This window comes from Penaeus vannamei, chromosome 15 (genome assembly GCF_042767895.1).
Source record: "Penaeus vannamei isolate JL-2024 chromosome 15, ASM4276789v1, whole genome shotgun sequence".
In the NCBI taxonomy this organism is placed as follows: domain Eukaryota; kingdom Metazoa; phylum Arthropoda; class Malacostraca; order Decapoda; family Penaeidae; genus Penaeus; species Penaeus vannamei.
In genome coordinates, this window is record NC_091563.1 from 29,609,171 (window position 1) to 29,628,622 (window position 19,452).

The window sequence follows — 19,452 nt, forward strand, 5'->3', positions numbered from 1 at the left end:
ACCATTTCCTCTTCCTCTTCGTCAGCTATCATGTTGATTTCCTCCTTTCCCTCTTCTTTACTGATTGTTTCGTTTTCTTCCTCTTCCTCTTCATCACTGGCCTCTTTGTTTCCCTCTTCTCCATCACTGTCGAGAAGTGTAACATCTGTGCCATCTTGGCTACTGTTGTCGAATTCTGACGATTCCTCCTCACTGTCGTATTCCTGTGCTTCTAATGGCAAGCCCTTCCACAAAACAGTGTACACAGAGCGTACAATGCGTTCAGCCACTAAGTACGATGAACGCAGCTCCTTCATCTCAACCTGTGGTGGGGAGATGAAGTCTCCCTTTGTCAAAATGTCCGACACCTCGTGGGGGATGCGCTGTGTACGGTAAGCCTCGACAAACCAGTTGGGAGGCCGATTGCCATTCTTGAGTCTCAATTCAGTTTGCATTATCTTTCCCTTTTTTCCCACCTCTTCTAGAGAAGCTTCGCTGATGATGGATTCTGGGAGAGCGCTGAAGAGGTTGCTTTTGCTAGCATCCAAGTTGGCATAACTTTCAACACATGAGTTCACTTCTCTTCTCAGCCTGTTATTGAAGTACTGACTTGTTACCTGTATGGAGTATATAAAATGATTTTAATTTTCTGGAAATACAGGCAAACAGAAAATCAAAAGTTACTAAAGTTACTAAAAGTATTGTCAAAGAATGTACATTTGTTTCATGAAGTTGTAAAATTAAAGATTAGATAGAAAAAGGCAAAAGGTAGAGGGAAAGACATTTATACATAACAAATAGTATATCACATGCATATACATATGTATTGTGCATGCTACCTTTCTACCTAGTACCTACATACTTACCTACCTACCTACCTACCTACCTACCTACCTACCTACCCACCCACACATATATCTAGGTACATTTATATAATATATACATCTATGAAAAAGAAAACAGCCATAATAAGAAATGAAAATAAATTTTTATGTTTCAAACTCTTCACGAATTCCTTTTTCAGGTGAAAATTTAACCAAAATGGATACGATTTCCTCTTCATCTGAAAAGAAACACAGGAAAAGTTTAAAACAATTCATTCTTATTTCTTATTGTGGCTGTTTTCCTGTTCATTTCTGTGTACAGATTATTGTGTTTGTGCTTGTGTTGATATACCTTTATATGCTCATATACATTTAAAAAATACATATACATACATATATATGTGTGTGTGTGTGTGTGTGTGTGTGTGTGTGTGTGTGTGTGTGTGTGTGTGTGTGTGTGTGTGTGTGTGTGTGTGTGTGTGTGTGTGTGTGTGTGTGTGTGTGTGTGTGTGCTTGTGCGTGTGTGCGTGCATGTGCGTGTGTGCATGTGCGTGTGTGAGAGTGTCGGTGCGTGTGGGTGGGTGCGCGTGGGTGCATGTGTGTGTGTGTGTGTGTGGGGGTGGGGGATGGGTACGTGCATGCATGCGTATGCGTATGCGTGCGTGTGTGAGTACAAGAGTGCATGTGTGCATGTGAGTGTGAGCATAAGTGAGTGAGTGAGTGAATGAGTGTGTATGTGTAAAAGGACAGAGAAAGCCGTAAAATAGGGAGGAGAGGGGGGATAGGATGTAGAAGAAAGAGGAAGACAGAAGGGAGAGGGAGGGAGCATGAGAAGGAAACACAGAGGAAAAGAAAAAAGACAACAAGGAGACACAGGGAGAATGACAAAAGAGCAAAACAAGATAGACACTTACAATATTCGTAATTTTCTTGAGAGGCTTTGACGCGTGCCGAGACAAGAAAGACAAAAGATTCACTATTCTTCGGTGGCCTTCTGTAAAGTCTCCGAACTTTCCCTTTCTCATCTTTTTATGGCCAGGCCGCTGTATTTCCGACTGCAACTGAAGATAGAAGCTGGAGAACGCACCAAGGGGTATGTAGTCATTACTCAACAAGGTGCCGAAGAGAGGCAGGTGTTCTTTGTTTATGCCAGCATTCTGTAAATAAAAGAGAATATTTCTTTTATGACAATTTCATCATAATCATGTGAACTATAACTAATACTAGGGGGTTCAAGTTCCTTAATCGAAATAGGAGTCAGCTGATCAGAAGTCTGTGTGGGTGGGTGGTAAACAGAATACTGAGGGGAGGAGCAGAAAAATACAATTATGGAGAAGGCCTTTTCATTTTATTGCTTGCTCTGGTTGTGCTCTCTCACTCTCTCACACACACACTTGCAGACAAAGACACAGGCACACACACACACACATATACAAACACACACACACATATACAAACACACACACACATTTACAAACACACACACACACACACACACACACACACACACACACACACACACACACACACACACACACACACACACACACACACACACACACACACACACACACACACACACACACACACACACACACACACACACACACCCATGCACATACTTGAGAGGTTTTAATCAGAGGAGGGTTACGCAAGGAAAGTAGTAGTAATAATGATGATAGTGCTGAAAATAATAACTTTGATAGTGGCCATCAAGATCAAATTGCAAAAAATAAACAAAAAAATTCTAGGAGCACACACAATAATACTTGTTGTGTCCAACACTCATTTGCAAACATCAGCTTATCGTGCACGGAATGTATCTGCTGCCAGTGATATGGTTGTCTTAGTTTTAAGTGGAGGAGAAACATAATTGCAAGGGCAAGGGATATAGAAATACATTTTAAGATTTTGTTTTTTTTCCAAACATAATTTCAATTCACAACCAACTTCTGTGTTTGTCATAAACAACTTGGTATTCATAATGTTCTGCACTACCTCTGCCTATAGTTCCTGCTCATGCATTATCATAGATTTTAAAAATCCTACTAATTAACATATATTCAAGACTGTCAACCCAATTTACATCCATGATGAACATTTATTTTACTCATATATCTGTATATCCACATCCACACCCACACAGAGTAGGCCTATACACTATAGACATATATCTATATATACACCTCTATCTATTCATTTATTTATCTATCATTATATGCTTTGAGGTGATTTTAAGTTTGATACTAACTGCCGCAGTGAAATTCTGACATGCATCCAGCCTTTACAAAGGAAATCACAATCATTCAATTATATTACGGTTGCATGAGTAAAAACACCCTGGCATGAGAGTTTTCACAAGTCTGAAAATAAGTAATCTATAAATCTGGCTAATCTAATGATAATGAAATATAGGAATTGCTCTTACAGTAACCCTGAACATCCCCAAAGACTACAAGTCTTGAGAGCAACTGTGAATGGGAGAATGGGGGTCTTCATATGAGGTTGTATTTGCCATACATTCCAAGAATTCTTATTTTGTACTTATACTTTTACACTATAATAATTCATAAGATAAAAAGAGGTAAGAAAAAATGAGGACCTACTTATGTGATTGGCTCAGAGAGTATATAAAAAATTACAGAAATGAGAAAATGTTACGCATTTTCCTCTTCCTTGTACTGAATCATCTACTACCTAGAGGGATGATATGGAGTCTGTGTGAGGAAAACAGTCTATTACCATCCGGATAAAGCAAATCAAATGACAAATATGGATATTGGAGAATGCTAAAAGCTAAAAACAATTATGCATAAAGAGGAAGTAACATTGCAAAGGGGAAGCACAGTCTTGTCACCGCACATGAGTGTTCTGGTGCACCCAGCCAACATGAAGGCTTAATTCCCAAAATTTGGTCCATGTGATTGCCGTGAAACTGCCAGATCCAAGGGGTTAAGGGAGATAAATACAAGTAAATATCCTGCCAATTTTTGAGAAGCTTTGCTCCATCATGACTGCTTGGATTGCTGGTTTTTATTATTTTTTTTTTAAAACATCCATAATGGCCGGTCAGTATCTAACAGCCTATACTTATTACTTCTCCATCATATAATATCAGTAAAATGACCAATCATATAAAATAGTTCAATAATAAAATGAAATTTGTCAATTTGAGTTCAATTCCTAAGAATGGCAGAGGAATCAAGCCTTTGGCAACAGCATAGTAACAGGGCCAGCTTAGTTGTTATGTGAGATATTTGAAAGTGTTGTCCCTAAAAGTTTTTCAAAAAGAAAAAGAAAAAAAAAAAAAAAAAAAAAAAAATCCTGCCTTATGATTTCCTAACAACAAAAGTGAAAGAAGAAATCAATAATAAAATAAATAAATTTCAAGATAAAATTCAGTCATGTGACAGTAATGTTATCATCTCTGGGTTTTTTGATATATCAATGTTAATAATAAACAATTTTGCACTTGGATGTGGTTGCACTTTCTAAATGATTGCTTCTTAAACAAATTTGGATAACTTGTTTACAAAGAATATCTATCATCTGCATGATATGATTATCACATTATGAAAAATTTGGCTTGAGAGACAAGTGACACAGTCATACCATCATGGAAAAATCTGGCTTACGGCCAGGGTGACAGAACTTATCGTCATGAAAATTTCAGCTGAAGGCAAGGGTGGCAGGAACAAGTCACAAGTGCACAGAGATCTTGCACAGTGATTAGACTCAGAAACGGTTTTTGCATTTTTTCCATTCAAAAATCAGTGTGAAATGTATCATCCATGAGTTATGGAATACTTAGAGAGATAATATGGAGTCAGTACAAGGAATACATCTAGACAGAGCATATCAAATGACAAATGCAGAAAAAGAGTTGAGAACATTGCAAGGAAGAGGCATGGAGTCTTGACACTAGCCATGAGTGTTCTCATGCACCTAGCACCCATGCCACACACCAGAGAGACGTGAATCAAGTAAGCCTAATGTCTGGATTTTGGGCCATGTGCAGGCAACAAAGCACTTGGATCCAATGGGATAACCTTTAAATTTGACGACAATAAAGTAAAATTTCACTTTCATTTCCAATTCAAGCAGCCTTGTCCACATGAAGCCCCTTAAAAACTGGAGGAGAGTCAGGAAGCAATAAGATAATGTTTAGCAAGTTAATTCTAGCTACCCTATAGCAGTTCTCCAAACAAACAAACAAAGATCTAAACTGGCCTTGGTCAAACATGAAAATCTTAAGCTTTTCTACAGTTAGTAGAGACATAATGATGTGATGTGCATACATAGCATAACTTGCTCTAGCGAGTGAGTGGGTGGGCCAGCTGTACATAGCACACACCCTGCCAGAAAGGCTTGACTGTTGTATAATTATTATGTCACAAAATTCTGACCCTGGCATGAAAGGTTAAAAGGCATAAATAAATAAAAACAAGAAAATGTGAGACTAAAGCAATATACCATTAGTAATTATACCCACTTCTTTTCTTTATTAGGGTTAATATGCACTTTTGGGATTTTCAACAGCATGCAATATGTATGAATTGCATTGTTGTATTTCAAATTATTTTCATCAACAGTCTGTCAAATGCATCCAATTATAAAAATTTACAGCCTGTCATTCAATTTTTCCAGGCACAATGTTCAACTAAGAGGAGTTCTTGTTCTTTAAAATCTAGCATTTATCACAGTCATCAAAGCTACCAATATGTAAACAAAAACTTGCAAAATTTCTCATCTGTAACTATCTTGTGACAGTGTCTATGTTGCTATATATCCAATGCAACTCCTGTATGTACCTACCCAAGCCACCACATAGCTACCCCCACCTCCAGTTTTTTAAAGGAAAAGGGAAATATTCTATTATGATACAATTTTTTCTACTGCACATGATGCTTTATGATGCAAGCAATGTATTTAGGTATACATTTATTTAGAAATATTATCCTATACTCAATGGACCTGGTTTCTGAACATAAAGTTAAGAGGAAAACTATTGAGTAAGTACCTGAATGGTGGTATGAATAACATTACTAATAGACGAATAAATGTAATTTCATATCAAATAAAACTGATGTCAAATTTATAGGAAAGATATTGTACACGTAAAACAATGGACAGACTTATGACTAGATCAACTAAGTTCAGCAAATTGAAGTGTACTACATTAAACAGCAAATATACCATGCAGAAGATATTTGTAAACTCTTCATAGCAATCATCTTTTCAGTTGATAAAACTTTCACAAGCTATAAAGCTAGTGGAATGAGAAATGTCCCTAAGTTAAGCTAAGAAAAATCTAAGACTTCCAAATATCAGTCACCATTTAAACTAAACAAATATCAACAGAAGTATTACTGAACACATTTCACACTGGTATTTGTACTGCAAGTGGCAGAAGGCTCAAGGCACTTCAAAAACATCCTTAGTATTTTTTATCAACAAAATTCATAGATCATCCCATTGTGCATAATTTTGACTGTAAAGAGTGTAAAATTCCTATTATTCTAGAAATGCAACAATATCTAAAAGATTGTGGAATGAGCAAAGCTGGATACAGAAATGTTTCCCACCATTGTATGACTTCAGAAATACCAACTTCAAAAAAATACTAACCGTGCAAAACTCCTCTCTATTAAAGAGAAAGCAGGGAATATAGTTGATGGTCTCTCCAGTCTTCTTATCAGTCTCAGTAACGACATTCTTGTAATTCATGGATTCCAGCCTGATCAGGGGCACATCACACACAATGAAGTCTGAGTCATTGCTTAACACTGTGTAGCCCAGGTTCTTGGCAAGGACAGCTATTTCCATATCAGCCTCAAAGTCAGTCTGCAAGATCGTGATGTCCATGGAGCGAAGAGTTGTCACAAAGACTTGGCGACCCATTGGGGGAAAAATTTTGAATTTGGCAATGGAGGGGCTGGCTCGCAGACACATGCTCAGCTGCATCTGCAACCTGGTTTGGACTGTCACCCATTTGCTGCCGTCAACAGGCTGGCCACCATCCATCACAACGATGACTTTTACATTACATTTCTGCAACCTGTGGATATATCATGGATATATTACAAATAGAAATTCCTTGTAAAAATGGATTATGGCTCAATAGTACAGACAATAAATCTTATAGACAAGAGTTAATAACTCATGTGAAAACTAGGTAAACAGCCAAACAGTATAACAAATATTCTATTAATAGGTGAAAAAAGCAGAGAGAGAGGAGGGATGGAAAAAGCAAGCAAGAGAGAATCTAATACATGTCATTACAATAAATCCAGCAAGGAAATCATACATAGGTCACTATAACTTTTTAGTAAATTCCTAAACAGTATGAAGTAAAACTATAATAAAGTAAATGAGCTTACCCTTCAAAAAACTTTTGGATGAAATTTGCATATTTGTCATAGTCGCCCCCAAAGTAAGCATTGATGCCTGAACATTCATCATACAAAAAATGTGCCAAATTGTTGCCATCAATGATGAGATTACGGTTGTGAAGCTTGTGCCACTCAAGGGTTTTTGATGCATGTTCAAGGACATACGAGTGAAGGCCACGTATACCCATTTTTCTGGAAAATATAAGACAAACATCAATACATAATAACTTATAATAGAGCCAAAGAAAAGGCTGGTAAAAGATTTGTCATATCCAACATACATCAAAAGGCACCAGTTTGTTACATATATTGTGTCTGGAGTAAACTGATCATTTTCCCCATTGAAAGGAAATTATAAAATGAAAGAAAATGATGTTACTATATCAAGAAAGTAATAATAATCATAATAACATTATTATTAATAATAATAATAATAATAATAATAATAATAATAATAATAATAATAATAATAATAATAATAATAATAATAATAATAATAATAATAATAATAATAATAATAATAATAATAATAATAATAATAATAATAATAATAATAATAATAATAATAATAACAATAACAATAACAATAAATAAATGCATAAAAAATAGCAATAATAATCAAAATAACTATGTTAATGCTAATAATAATAATAATAATAATAATAATAATAATAATAATAATAACAATAATGATAATAACAACAATGACAATACTAATACTAATACAAATAATGATAATAACAGTAAAAAATCTATATACATCTAACAATCAAATATGTTTTATTTCAATAGGATGCCTTTCAATAATCATCTTAAATGAATGCAACCAGTAAGAGGGTGTGCATGACCAAATTTCTTGCAAAAATTAACATTCAATTTTCAAATATGCATTTTCAACAGTTTGGTGATTTTTGTTTCAATCTTTATTTCCAGTTGAAATAATATAATGTGATGCTTAATAAAAATATAACAGTTCACAAAATATGTGACATATAGTTTGAAGTAATGAATCTGATCTATTCAAAATAATTCAGAGTCGAACATGGCATTAATCAACTAATGCAATCCCACTTGGGAGATAAAGCCCCCCAACCCCCAGCCTGGAAGACAAAGAATCCATGTGTTAAAGGCAGGATAGAGAATATGGCTGACATATGGGGGCGCCCTATGCCGAGCCTGTCTTACCCTCTCTCCTGCTATACATATATAGTGGATTCTCTGTTGTCCAGGGTGGTGATTGGGTGGTAGCAGCCCCCCTCGGATGGTTGCATCCCTGTATTTATCTATACATTGACCAATTCTCTGTATATTATTCGTATTCAATCTAACAATTTCTCTGATAACATTCATGCTCTCCAACGCTTTTAGGGCTAAGATTGTGGATATTTGAGGCGTTTCCGTGGCACAATTCTAGATGAGAAAAATCCATCTGTACCACTATCATCATGAACAGACATGCAAAGGTATTTAGGATTTTTTTGTGGATTCAAGTTTGTTGACAAGAATTAGCAATAAACCTAAGAAGACACCATAACAATCTAAAAGTGTTGCCAGCAAATTTGTCATTGCTAGTGGTAATTCTACAGCACGGTGATGCAAAACAGACACCTTGAACATTTATCTTTCCCCGACTCTTTCTTAAACAATTTCACACAAACCACCATCATCCGTGTAACATGAAAATATGAACAAAGAAATAAAAACGCCACTATAATGACATTTAATTATTAGTAATTAATGAAGAGAACATTTTAACCTGTTTCCAACATACACCCTGAAGTCACCTTATCAAACGACTCTTATTACCTTATTTACGTTTGTACACTCATGAATACCATGATTCCATATTCCGCATAAAGCAAAGGTAACCTTTAAACTCATGAATAGATCATACTACCTTTATTAGTCTTCCACAACGTTTGCAGTTACATGGGCCACATGGTATTGACTAGTCGCCGCTCAGAGGTAAACACACACGGGTTCACTACCAATGAATCAAGACTGGAAAGTTATCCCTAAAAAATAATAAATACAATTGTTACCCCTAAAAATCAAAGAAAATCATGATAATGCCATCTAGTGATTAGACTCGGCACTAGGAGAGAAATGCATTTAAGGAAGGATATTTACGTTTGAAAACAGCGAAATCTAATGTTATTATAGCTTCGTACTTTTATTAGAATTTCGCTTCACTTCATATATGCTGTAAACGCTTTTGAAATTCGACAGTACGTTGAACAAATGTCTGGTCTCTGCACTAGCGCCATCTAATTTTCGAAATTATAATTATTGTGATTTGCAATTCCTGTGTATGAGTCAAACACACATATGTATGGTATCAAAAGCGTAAACTTAAATGTGTTATTTTGGAATGTTACTAACATATGCACTCTTTTCTTTGTATTCATCCATGATAAAACACTATACGCGACGCACACGCACACACACACACACACACACACACACACACACACACACACACACACACACACACACACACACACACACACACACACGCACACACGCACACACGCACACACGCACACTCGCACACACGCACACACGGACACACACACACACACACACACACACACATATGTATATATATATATATATATATATATATATATATATATATATATATATATATTGATACTGTTGTTATTATGATGATACTGGTATGTAATATTACCTTTGTTGGTATCATTATTATCATCATCGCCATTATTACTAGTAATATCATAAATTCCAGCAATGTAATTCTTTAAAATCATGATTATTTTCAATATCATTGTTATTACTTTTTTTGTAATATTATTATTACTACCATCGCTATTATCATCTTTATTATTATCATTATGATTATTATTATCATCTTTATTATCATTACTATGATCATTATTATCATCATCAATCATGTTATCATTAGTGTTATAATTTCCAATATTGTTATTTTTCATCATGATTTTCATTATCATTATTATCATCATTATCATTTATCACATTGTTATCATTATTAATATTATTACTCATTAGTATTATCATCATTATTATTATTACTATTATTACTATCATTGTTATTATCATTGTTACTATTATTATTATCAGCATCATAATTATTATTATGATCATTATCATCTTTATCTTTATTATGATTTCCACTATTATCATTATATTATATTTCTTTTATTATCATTTTTACTGTTGCTATTATTACTTACAATATGAAATGAGAAACTGATACACAAAGGGAAAATGTGAAATTGCTAGTTATAGCCTGTAGTAGTCATTATGCTGATGAAATTGATATTTACAGTTATCTTAGAAAAGAGACACAGGACAGTTTAAGGTAACAAGGAAGCTTTAAAGACCTGAAAATACGATATTCACTATTAATAGGATTTAAAAAAAAAAAATATTTGTTTTAATTTTTAAAACTTATTCGTTTTAGCTTTTTTAAAATTATTATTCGTTTTTACTTTTTTTAATTCGTTTTACTTTTTTTTTACTTATTATTCGTTTCAACTTTTTTTTTTTACTTATTCGTTTTTACTTTTTTTTAACTTATTATTCGTTTTTTTATTATTCGTTTTAACTTTTTTTTCTTACTTATTATTCGTTTTAACTTTTTTTTATTATTCGTTTTAACTTTTTTTTATTATTCGTTTTAACTTTTTTTTTTTTACTTATTATTAGTTTTATTTTTTTATTATTCGTTTTAACTTTTTTTTTTTTTTTTTTTTTTTACTTTCTTCTTCTTTTCCAATCCCGCCGGCATTTTTTCTCATGTTCCACCCGTGTAGGAGGTGGGGTGGGGGTGGACGGTAGGGGACCCCCGTCGCCTCGAACGCCTTCCACAGCCGAATCGCGACGGAAGTATGCAGTATAGCAACGATAGCTGGAAACTCTAAGGATGTGTACCCCCGCTGTCCATAATTCCTTCCAGCCTACAGTGTTTTACATACCTTCGTCGCAAGTGTACATTACGTAGTGCAACACCGGAAGTATTTCCTCATATGTTGTGGCAGAAACTGGTCTACTTTTAGCTGTGCGTGACTGTCAGAGCAACAGCGGGAAAAAAACAGGTTTCCTAATCGGTTCGTACTGATGTCAGCTGTTTTGGATTCCATTGGGATTTATTATGATAAAGAGGAAGTGACATTTTTGATCATCGACGATTATAACCTTTGTATCTGTATCAGATAAGTAAGATATGCAAAGCAGATGCACAATACCGAATGATGCGTTTCTTTAATTGAAGTGCTACACATGTACTTATTTATTTATATATTACATATAGATATGAATAAACATATAGATATGAATAAAAAAAACGGAAAAAATGCAAAGGAAGTTAAGTATAAAACGAAATTGTCATTTTGTAAGTAAAAATCTCCCATAAAGTATATGTCTTGTGTAAGTAGTAATATGCGTGGCTGTGTGTCTATGTATGAGTGTCTGTGTGTTTGCTGTTTCTTTACGTGCGTATGCGATCCTTTCACAGACGCTAGATATGGTATATTCTATATTTATATTGGTTCCTCCGGCTGTTATTCGTTGTCATTTTAAGTGGAATTTGGGGAACAACGGAACAGAAACACAATTTTATGACCTCTATTGCTTCAGAAATCAGGTCTAAGATAAGACTGATTAGGTATTTGATACAATCGCGCAATGCGTCATGACATACTGAATCCATTTAAATATTACACATCCATAGAAATCTCCGAAGCAAAAATCCAGGATGGAAAATAAACCCAATGAGGGGGAAAGAATACAAATTAAGATGACATTTCCCTAATGAAATTGAAAAATAGGTAATTACATTCTCGAAGTAAATCAAAGGAGAGGAAGAAATGAGAAGGCAAGTGACATTCTCCACGTTAATAGAAATAGGCGAAAGATCCCAGAGGATGTGCCATTCACCCCTCGCGTTCAGATGGCTTGGCACACCTGTCATTTATTCACCTGTCATTAATTCACCGATTGTGTTTACAACTCGGTCCACAAGTACAGTCGGACGCAAAAGTTCGACTGCACCTACAGGCTGGTAAATCTCTCAACGCAGTATTCCTCATATTCAAAGTAAAAAGGAAGCCGAAGGAAGGGAAGCGAATGGGAAATGAGTGTATTTTATTGCTTTTATTAACATTGATATAAATTATTGTTAAGGTTATTACTATCACTGTTACTAATACTATCATTATTATACTATTTTTGTTCTTGTTTTCGTTGTTGGGATTGGAAGGACTATCCAATTTTCTGAAACCATCATTACTAAATGTATCATAATATCTATTATCATATCATATATATATATATATATATATATATATATATATACATATATATATATATGTGTGTGTGTGTGTGTGTGTGTGTGTGTGTGTGTGTGTGTGTGTGTGTGTATGTATATCATCGACCGATTAATTGTTTATGAGGGTTATAGTGACCTCTCTTATATGTCGAAATTCTTATATTCTGCGAATTCCAGGGCCCAACCTATTTTCCCAGGAGGTTAATGTCGTTATCGTCATTCCTCCCAATTTCATTTCTGAGCCATAACATTACTACGTAATGGAGAATCGTTTAACGAATACGAAAATACACATATCAAAACTTGTGGCTTCCTAACAAGAAGAGACAATAGACCTCAGGAAATGTGTCGCCCTTACGGTAACAATCCATAGATAGTTTTGTCAATTACAAAGAAAGCACGCCTTAACCAGACACTTATACCTAACTGTGACACACACACACACACACACACACACACACACACACACACACACACACACACACACACACACACACACACACACACACACACACACACACACACACACACATACGATACTATCAAGAACCTTCACTTTGACTCTTTGAAAGTCTGAAAACGCTTTATTTCATCGTCAGACCTATGTATGATTCTTTTGTACACTGCCTTAGAGTCGAGATCCTTCTCACTTTTCCTGATAAATCGCCTTTCTCTGCCTCCATGGCAAAACATCCATGCCGTGAAACTGGGGATTAATGCCTTCATCTATTACAATATCGTAATATAAAAAAGAAATCAAAATCTGAATTGTGAGCCAAAGTTTGATTCCCAGCACACCTGATGGCGCGGAGATTGTCATACCATGTTCCCATATCTCTATTCTTTCGGTCTCCAATTAATGTCATTATCGCTTTATAAGCTGAAACACAACCAATAACCAAATACTAGTTTAACCCAGCATCATGATGAAATAATGCCAATGCAAGACAGTATCATTAGCGTAATGACAATTAAATACAAATAACTGACACCAGCAACTTCCCCTATTTCCCGCCATGTTGCCTCCCTCCCTCACCCCCGTTCGCTTTTGCCTTCCCCACGTGTTTTACTCTGGATAAGACGAATATTACATCTATGGGCGGCACATATAAACTTTTTCAAGGCTGTAAGTATAGTGGGACTTTTGCCCCTGACTGTACGTCAATCACTAAGAAGGCAATTTATTAGTACTACCAATAACACGTATTTACCATCTCGATTTTCAGATTTTCTATAGCTATTAGGTTTTTGATGAAATAATCATAATTTTAATAATAATAACATCAGCTATACTAGCATTAAAGAAATCCTAAAATAATGTGGACACGATGTTACTAGTTGACTTCTTGATGGCCTAGCACTTGCATATCCTTTTGTGTGCGACAAAATTCACAGTGGACAATACATACTCCCATGTCCGAAGGGTCAATATCCGCCATAGGTTGCTGTTGAGCTGCTGTTCCTGTTCTGGTCCTCGTCGCTTTGCTGGGGACGAATGGCAGGTGTGAGGAAAAGCCTCATTTATACAAGTGAAATTTTTGAGCACCATTATTTTTTTATTTTTTTATTTTTAATCTCATGCGGCCCAGGTAAGAAGGAACACTCTTTAGTAAGAGAATCAGGTAGATGTAAATAAATAAATCTGTATTATGTGAACTAGCTCAAAATTATTTCATTTGCAAGAGAATACACACATATATATATGCAGACAATATGCTCACGCGCGCACGCACGCACACACACACACACACACACACACACACACACACACACACACAAATGCACACGCACATATATTAAAGAAATGAAAGTGTCTAATCACATCATAGAATGAAATATGATATATGTTAAAGAAATGACAGTGTATAACCACACCCTTGAATAAAATAGAACATAAAGTTACAGAATTTACCCTTGGAAAAAACGTAACATTTGTTTAAAGTAATTTGAAATCATCATGTAAAAGCTACTCAGTGATTTTATTGTCAGATAAACTGTGAAGAATTGAATAGTGAGTTAAGGAATTTGAAATGACTTTATATTCAAAATAAGTTTAAACTTTTTTGCTAATGTCTTGAAATTATTCCCTCTGTGCAGGCTTTTGATGCATAAACTACAAATGTATATATAAAATACTAGTATTTTGACTTATAAATGTAAATTCAAACACTGCCATTGCCTTTCGTGAAAAGAGGGGCAATGGATTACTTACTATGCTGACAGTCACAATCAGCAGCAACACCTTGGACCGGATATCCAAAGTCTCCATGAACACCAGTTTGTTCTTGACTCCTCGTGTTCTTTCAATGGAAGCCACCTGCCTCCCTTCACCCGAGAAAACCTGCAGTTGAAGCGTTGTTTTTGTTTATTGTTTTGGGTCTGCGAGGTCGCCTTCTCTTTCGTTAGATAATTGTTTTCAGTGTATTATATGCTTTGCTTTGTCTATCAAGAAAAAGGTTAAGATATTTTGCCAATTAGGATAATTTGGTTTTATACAACAGCAAACAGAGGGATTTTCCGCTAGAATATTAACAAGCCAACGCACTAAGATTCCCTCTTGCAAAACCTAAACCTTTACAGTTAAAAAGAAAAATAAGAAAAGGAAAGAAAGTCGGCTGAAATAACCTGAAGAGGTGGTTTGGTGCAACAGCCAGATTCTCCCTCCATTGTCAGTATCACGTCGCCACTGGTGTTGGTCAGTTCGTAGCTTCGCTCAGCGAGTCTCTTCACTTGGCCTACAAACATCCCCGATGGGTACGTGACTTCAATGTGCTGTGGAATTGAGCTTGCGGTTAGGGAGAGCAAATTCGCGTATGGAGTCACACCTTCAACACTGGTTCCTCTATGGTTTTATAATCCTGGCGTACTGCAGGGTATTCTGGTGTAACTAGGAAGGAATACAACGATGTGAAAGAGCGTGATTCTGAAACACGACAATAATAAGAATGGATCCGAACCTGCTCGACCGAACAGCAGCTGCTCGAGTCCTGGAAACGTTCGCCAATGATCACTGACTCCTTGTTCGGATTCCTCACAGTAAACTTGGTGCTGCCTGCTGTGGGATCACAGCAGGCGCCGCAGTTGCAGTCGGATGTTTTCTTGGCGGTGAAAAGGACGTTCGAAGACACATCCTTTATCTTCCAAGTGCTACCTGAAAAGTTAAGACCGGCCCGGGTGTAACGAGGTTAATGGTAAACTTCAAAAGAAAATCAGATTCAACATTCTGATTTTTAGGACCCAAATATGCGATCCTCACTGTCGAATAGCACATTACACTAATTAAATACATACAAATAAAACAAGTGAACATCAACAAACCTGTGGATGAACTCAAGATAAGTTCACTAGCATCACGCAGAGGGCACAGTTCCGGAGGACAGGAAAAGCTGTATTCAAACACGTTATATTGAGTGGGTTGTTGGTTTTGAATGGGCTGTGAAAAACCCAATGTGTCTGTGGCCAGAGAGTTTGGGTGGTGGACGGGAGCCGGGAACTGCTGGTCGTCACCCATGGCTGTGGAAGGAAGGAATGGTGAAGGGAAGACGTATTCAGTACCGTTATCAGTCATTGTGTTCTTGATAATGTAATCTGCTGGTGATATGTTTACAGCGTTTTTTTTTTAATTGTCTACGGTTGTAAGTATACACCTGAATCCCGCTTTGATTTGTTTTCCTTTTGATTTTTACAGATTTTTATGTTATTTACATTTTTATATGGTTTTACATTTACATAAACGTTGCACGACAATTACACAGCGAGAATTTGAAGATATACTTTGTGAAGCGAAATGATGTGAAACGTAAACCGTAGTTTTCGTCGTGAACTTGCCAGTCAAATGTTTGTTTGGCCGAGCGTTTTCCTCAACTGGTGCCACGGGAATGCTGTGTCAAAACTCTAGTGTCTAAAAAATCCAAAGTATTAAATGAACCCCTGTGCATTACCTCACCAAAGAAGGTACTTTAATTCTCTTTACGTTTCATATGTCTGATTTGCTTTTATTTGGTCATCAGTGTTCATGTCACTTGTTAGGTTTGTTTGCCTTTTAATTGTAAATTCTGGTGATTACCTCGTCTGCCCTTTGGCCATGTAACTGTGTTTATAGAGCTGAGTATCAGTCCCCCGACGAACAGGCAAATATGCAGCCTACTGTAAAGGTAATAAACGGAAAGTAGTGTGGCTCGGGGCTCGGGTAAAGAAAACGGTGACGCATACGACGGGAATGAGATTATCGTTTTATATGGAAAACCAACGAACCAAGAAAATATTCTGCGATCCAGTAACATATAGCAGTACGTGAATTTAGGATACCTTTGGAGAATGATTCAGAATCCTGTTTATCCATTAGCAGTTATACTACAATTAAGCAGTTAATTTGCCGAAAGATGTAAATCTCCTCCTAAATTATCGATCAGCCGTTGAAATCGTCAAGGAGTTTCATATCCTTGATAGCTCTTTTTTTATTTCTCCATTAGAATACATGCAATTTTTATGAATATTTAAAAACGGTGAAAACACGTCTCTTATGCCTCCGGTGAAGTTATTTGTTCTCATTCATCTTTTTTCAAACATGAGCCTTAATACCAACCTATGTTAATAGAGTAACACCATGGATGGCCTTGTAGTTCTGTCTCCTTGATGGCACACCGTGAGTAGCCAACTTGCCTCGAGGACCAGTTTAAGGCGAAGCGAAAACGGTTAAAGGTAAAGGTGATGATAATGATATTTGTATTGATAATAGTAGTAATGGGAATATTACTACCAATGATAACATGTGAAGAATAGTAAGAATATGATAATAAGAATCATAAGAATAAGATGATAAGTATGAGAATGATATAGATGACAGTACAATCAATGACGGTAACAATAGCAGTAATAAGATCAATGATACAAGAAAGACAGTACTGTCTGCACGAACAACTGGCCATGAATTAGAGATGACCTTCATTGCAACTGCCTCTTGTTAATGCCGCCTTTGTACTTCTGGAAACTGTCTGGGAGAAATTTACGCTCAGTAGATATTATTTCAGTGAAGTTGAATGTATTTACTTCTGTAACTAAGCAAAACAATAATCTTCAAAACTGGCCTGAGAATATGCAATGCAGCATGTATCTGTTTATCTATGCATCTATTTGCATTCTCTCTCTCTCTCTTTGTATATCTATCTATCTATCTATACATATTTATACATACATACCTACATACATACATACATATATATATATATACATATATATATACATACACACACACACACACACACACACACACACACACACACACACACACACACACATATATATATATATATATATATATATATATATATATATATATATATACATATAAACACATTCATATTAGAAAATGTAGAATGTGGATAGTTTTGGTACAACGGTGCTACACTTTTTTTTTTTATTAAATAGAAACAAGATTTAAATGAATCGCGTTCACTGTACATGCTTTAGTGTTCTTGTATTGGGTTACGAAAGTCGATGGGCTTTCCCCCTTTTCTGTGCGGTTCAAACGCTTGATTCGTTATGTTATATTAATTATTATTCATTACTTTCATCAGTTCGTTGTATTCTTACGGAAAAAAAAGTATGAGGCCTACGTTGCATGTGCTATAATGCATCCGTCCTTTCATAGGTTTTTCGAATTTCAAAATAATGTTTAGGAGCACTTTTACTTAATATGTTGCTTCTTTCTCAAGAGAGTATGAAATCTGGCATTGTTTCTGTGAATCTGAAAATGACATAACATCATTACAAGACTTTAGAGCCATTTTCAACATATAACCTAATAGTAATGATAATGATACATGCATTACTTAAAAAAAATATTTTGTGATGATAATATAATCCCAAAATTTATTACACTCCACAGGGCCAATTTCTTTAAAAATTCTCCGCGCAATAGCAGAAGGAATAGGATCCTACTTATGTTTACACAACCTTAATTTCTCGTAAGGACTGTCATTGACTCTAAAGTTACAAGACAAGTAATCACCTAAAATGTTTACGAAGCAGAAAATCGATGTGTCTACGGTGTCACCTAATGAGAGACGTTGTTAGTGACGTCAAAGGACCTAACAGCTGTTGGGTTTAGAGTTCACACTGATGAGTTTTGGTCAACTTTCAAATTTTTCATTTGTTTTAATTATTATCATTATTATTATTATTATTATTATTATTATTATTATTATTATTATTATTATTATTATTATTATTATTTTAAATTCGATCTATCTTCGATGGAAGCAAGAAGACAATTATGGAGGTTGAGGAGAATAATAATAATAATGATAATAACAATACTATTAATAATGATAATAACAGCACTAATAATTATTATGATTATTATCATTGATAGCAGTAGTAGAACAAAAAGGAGAAGTGATAGTAGAACAAAAGTGATAGTAGAAGAACAAGAAGTAGAAAAAAAAACAAGAACAAAAGGTAAGATAAAAACAAGTACTAGAAGGTAAAAGTAATTAAAGTATAATAGTAAGAAGGAGAAGTAGGAGTAGACAAGGAACCGAGAGAAGTAGAAGAAAAGACAGAGGGAGGGCATTATAATATATATATATATATATATATATATATATATATATTATAAATATATTATTTATATATATATTATAAATATATTATATATATATATATATATAAACACATATATATGTATATGTACACATATTTATTCATATATATACGCATACATTCATACATGTATATATATGTGTGTATGTATGTATGCATGTATATATATATATAATATATATGTATGCATGGGGGAAAGGGGGAGGAGGGAGGTATGGGAGGAGGGGGAGGAGGAAGGGAGAGGGAGGAGGGAGGTAAGGGAGGTAGGGGAGGGAAGGGGGAGGAGGTGGAGGTACATATATAATATATATGTATGCATGTATCTATATGTGTTTGT

The 19,452-nt window shown here is 35.2% G+C and overlaps 2 protein-coding genes across 2 annotated transcripts in view; both read right to left on the reverse strand.

The window, feature by feature from the left end:
• Positions 1–9,217, reverse strand: part of ast (protein asteroid) — a 10,659-nt gene extending 1,442 nt beyond the window's left edge. Inside the window, exons 1-5 of the mRNA XM_027366881.2 lie at positions 9,093–9,217; positions 7,184–7,387; positions 6,432–6,861; positions 1,718–1,960; positions 1–596 (exon numbers count right to left, since the gene is read on the reverse strand). The exon at positions 1–596 is cut by the window's left edge and continues 1,442 nt beyond it. Of these exons, the coding sequence (XP_027222682.1) occupies positions 1–596; positions 1,718–1,960; positions 6,432–6,861; positions 7,184–7,383 (1,469 nt within the window). The 5' untranslated portion in view covers positions 7,384–7,387; positions 9,093–9,217. The remainder of the gene's footprint in view (positions 597–1,717; positions 1,961–6,431; positions 6,862–7,183; positions 7,388–9,092) is intronic.
• A 3,105-nt stretch (positions 9,218–12,322) lies between these two features.
• Positions 12,323–16,059, reverse strand: LOC113814822 (uncharacterized). The gene is made up of 5 exons (XM_027366880.2): positions 15,831–16,059; positions 15,470–15,663; positions 15,138–15,284; positions 14,725–14,853; positions 12,323–13,997 (listed from the first exon to the last, which is right to left on the reverse strand). The coding sequence occupies exons 1-5, from the start codon at positions 16,021–16,023 to the stop codon at positions 13,938–13,940; spliced, it is 723 nt and encodes a 240-aa protein (XP_027222681.2). The 5' UTR covers positions 16,024–16,059; the 3' UTR covers positions 12,323–13,937.
• Between the last annotated feature and the right edge of the window lie 3,393 nt (positions 16,060–19,452).

Coding starts and splice junctions, on each gene's coding strand:
- LOC113814822 (XM_027366880.2), bottom strand. CDS start 16,023: ATGGGTGACGACCAGCAGTTCCCGGCTCCCGTCCACCACCCAAACTCT. Junction 15,664..15,830: donor TATCTTGAGTTCATCCACAG/GTTTGTTGATGT, acceptor TTAACTTTTCAG/GTAGCACTTGGAAGATAAAG. Junction 15,285..15,469: donor GCTGCTGTTCGGTCGAGCAG/GTTCGGATCCAT, acceptor TCAATTCCACAG/CACATTGAAGTCACGTACCC.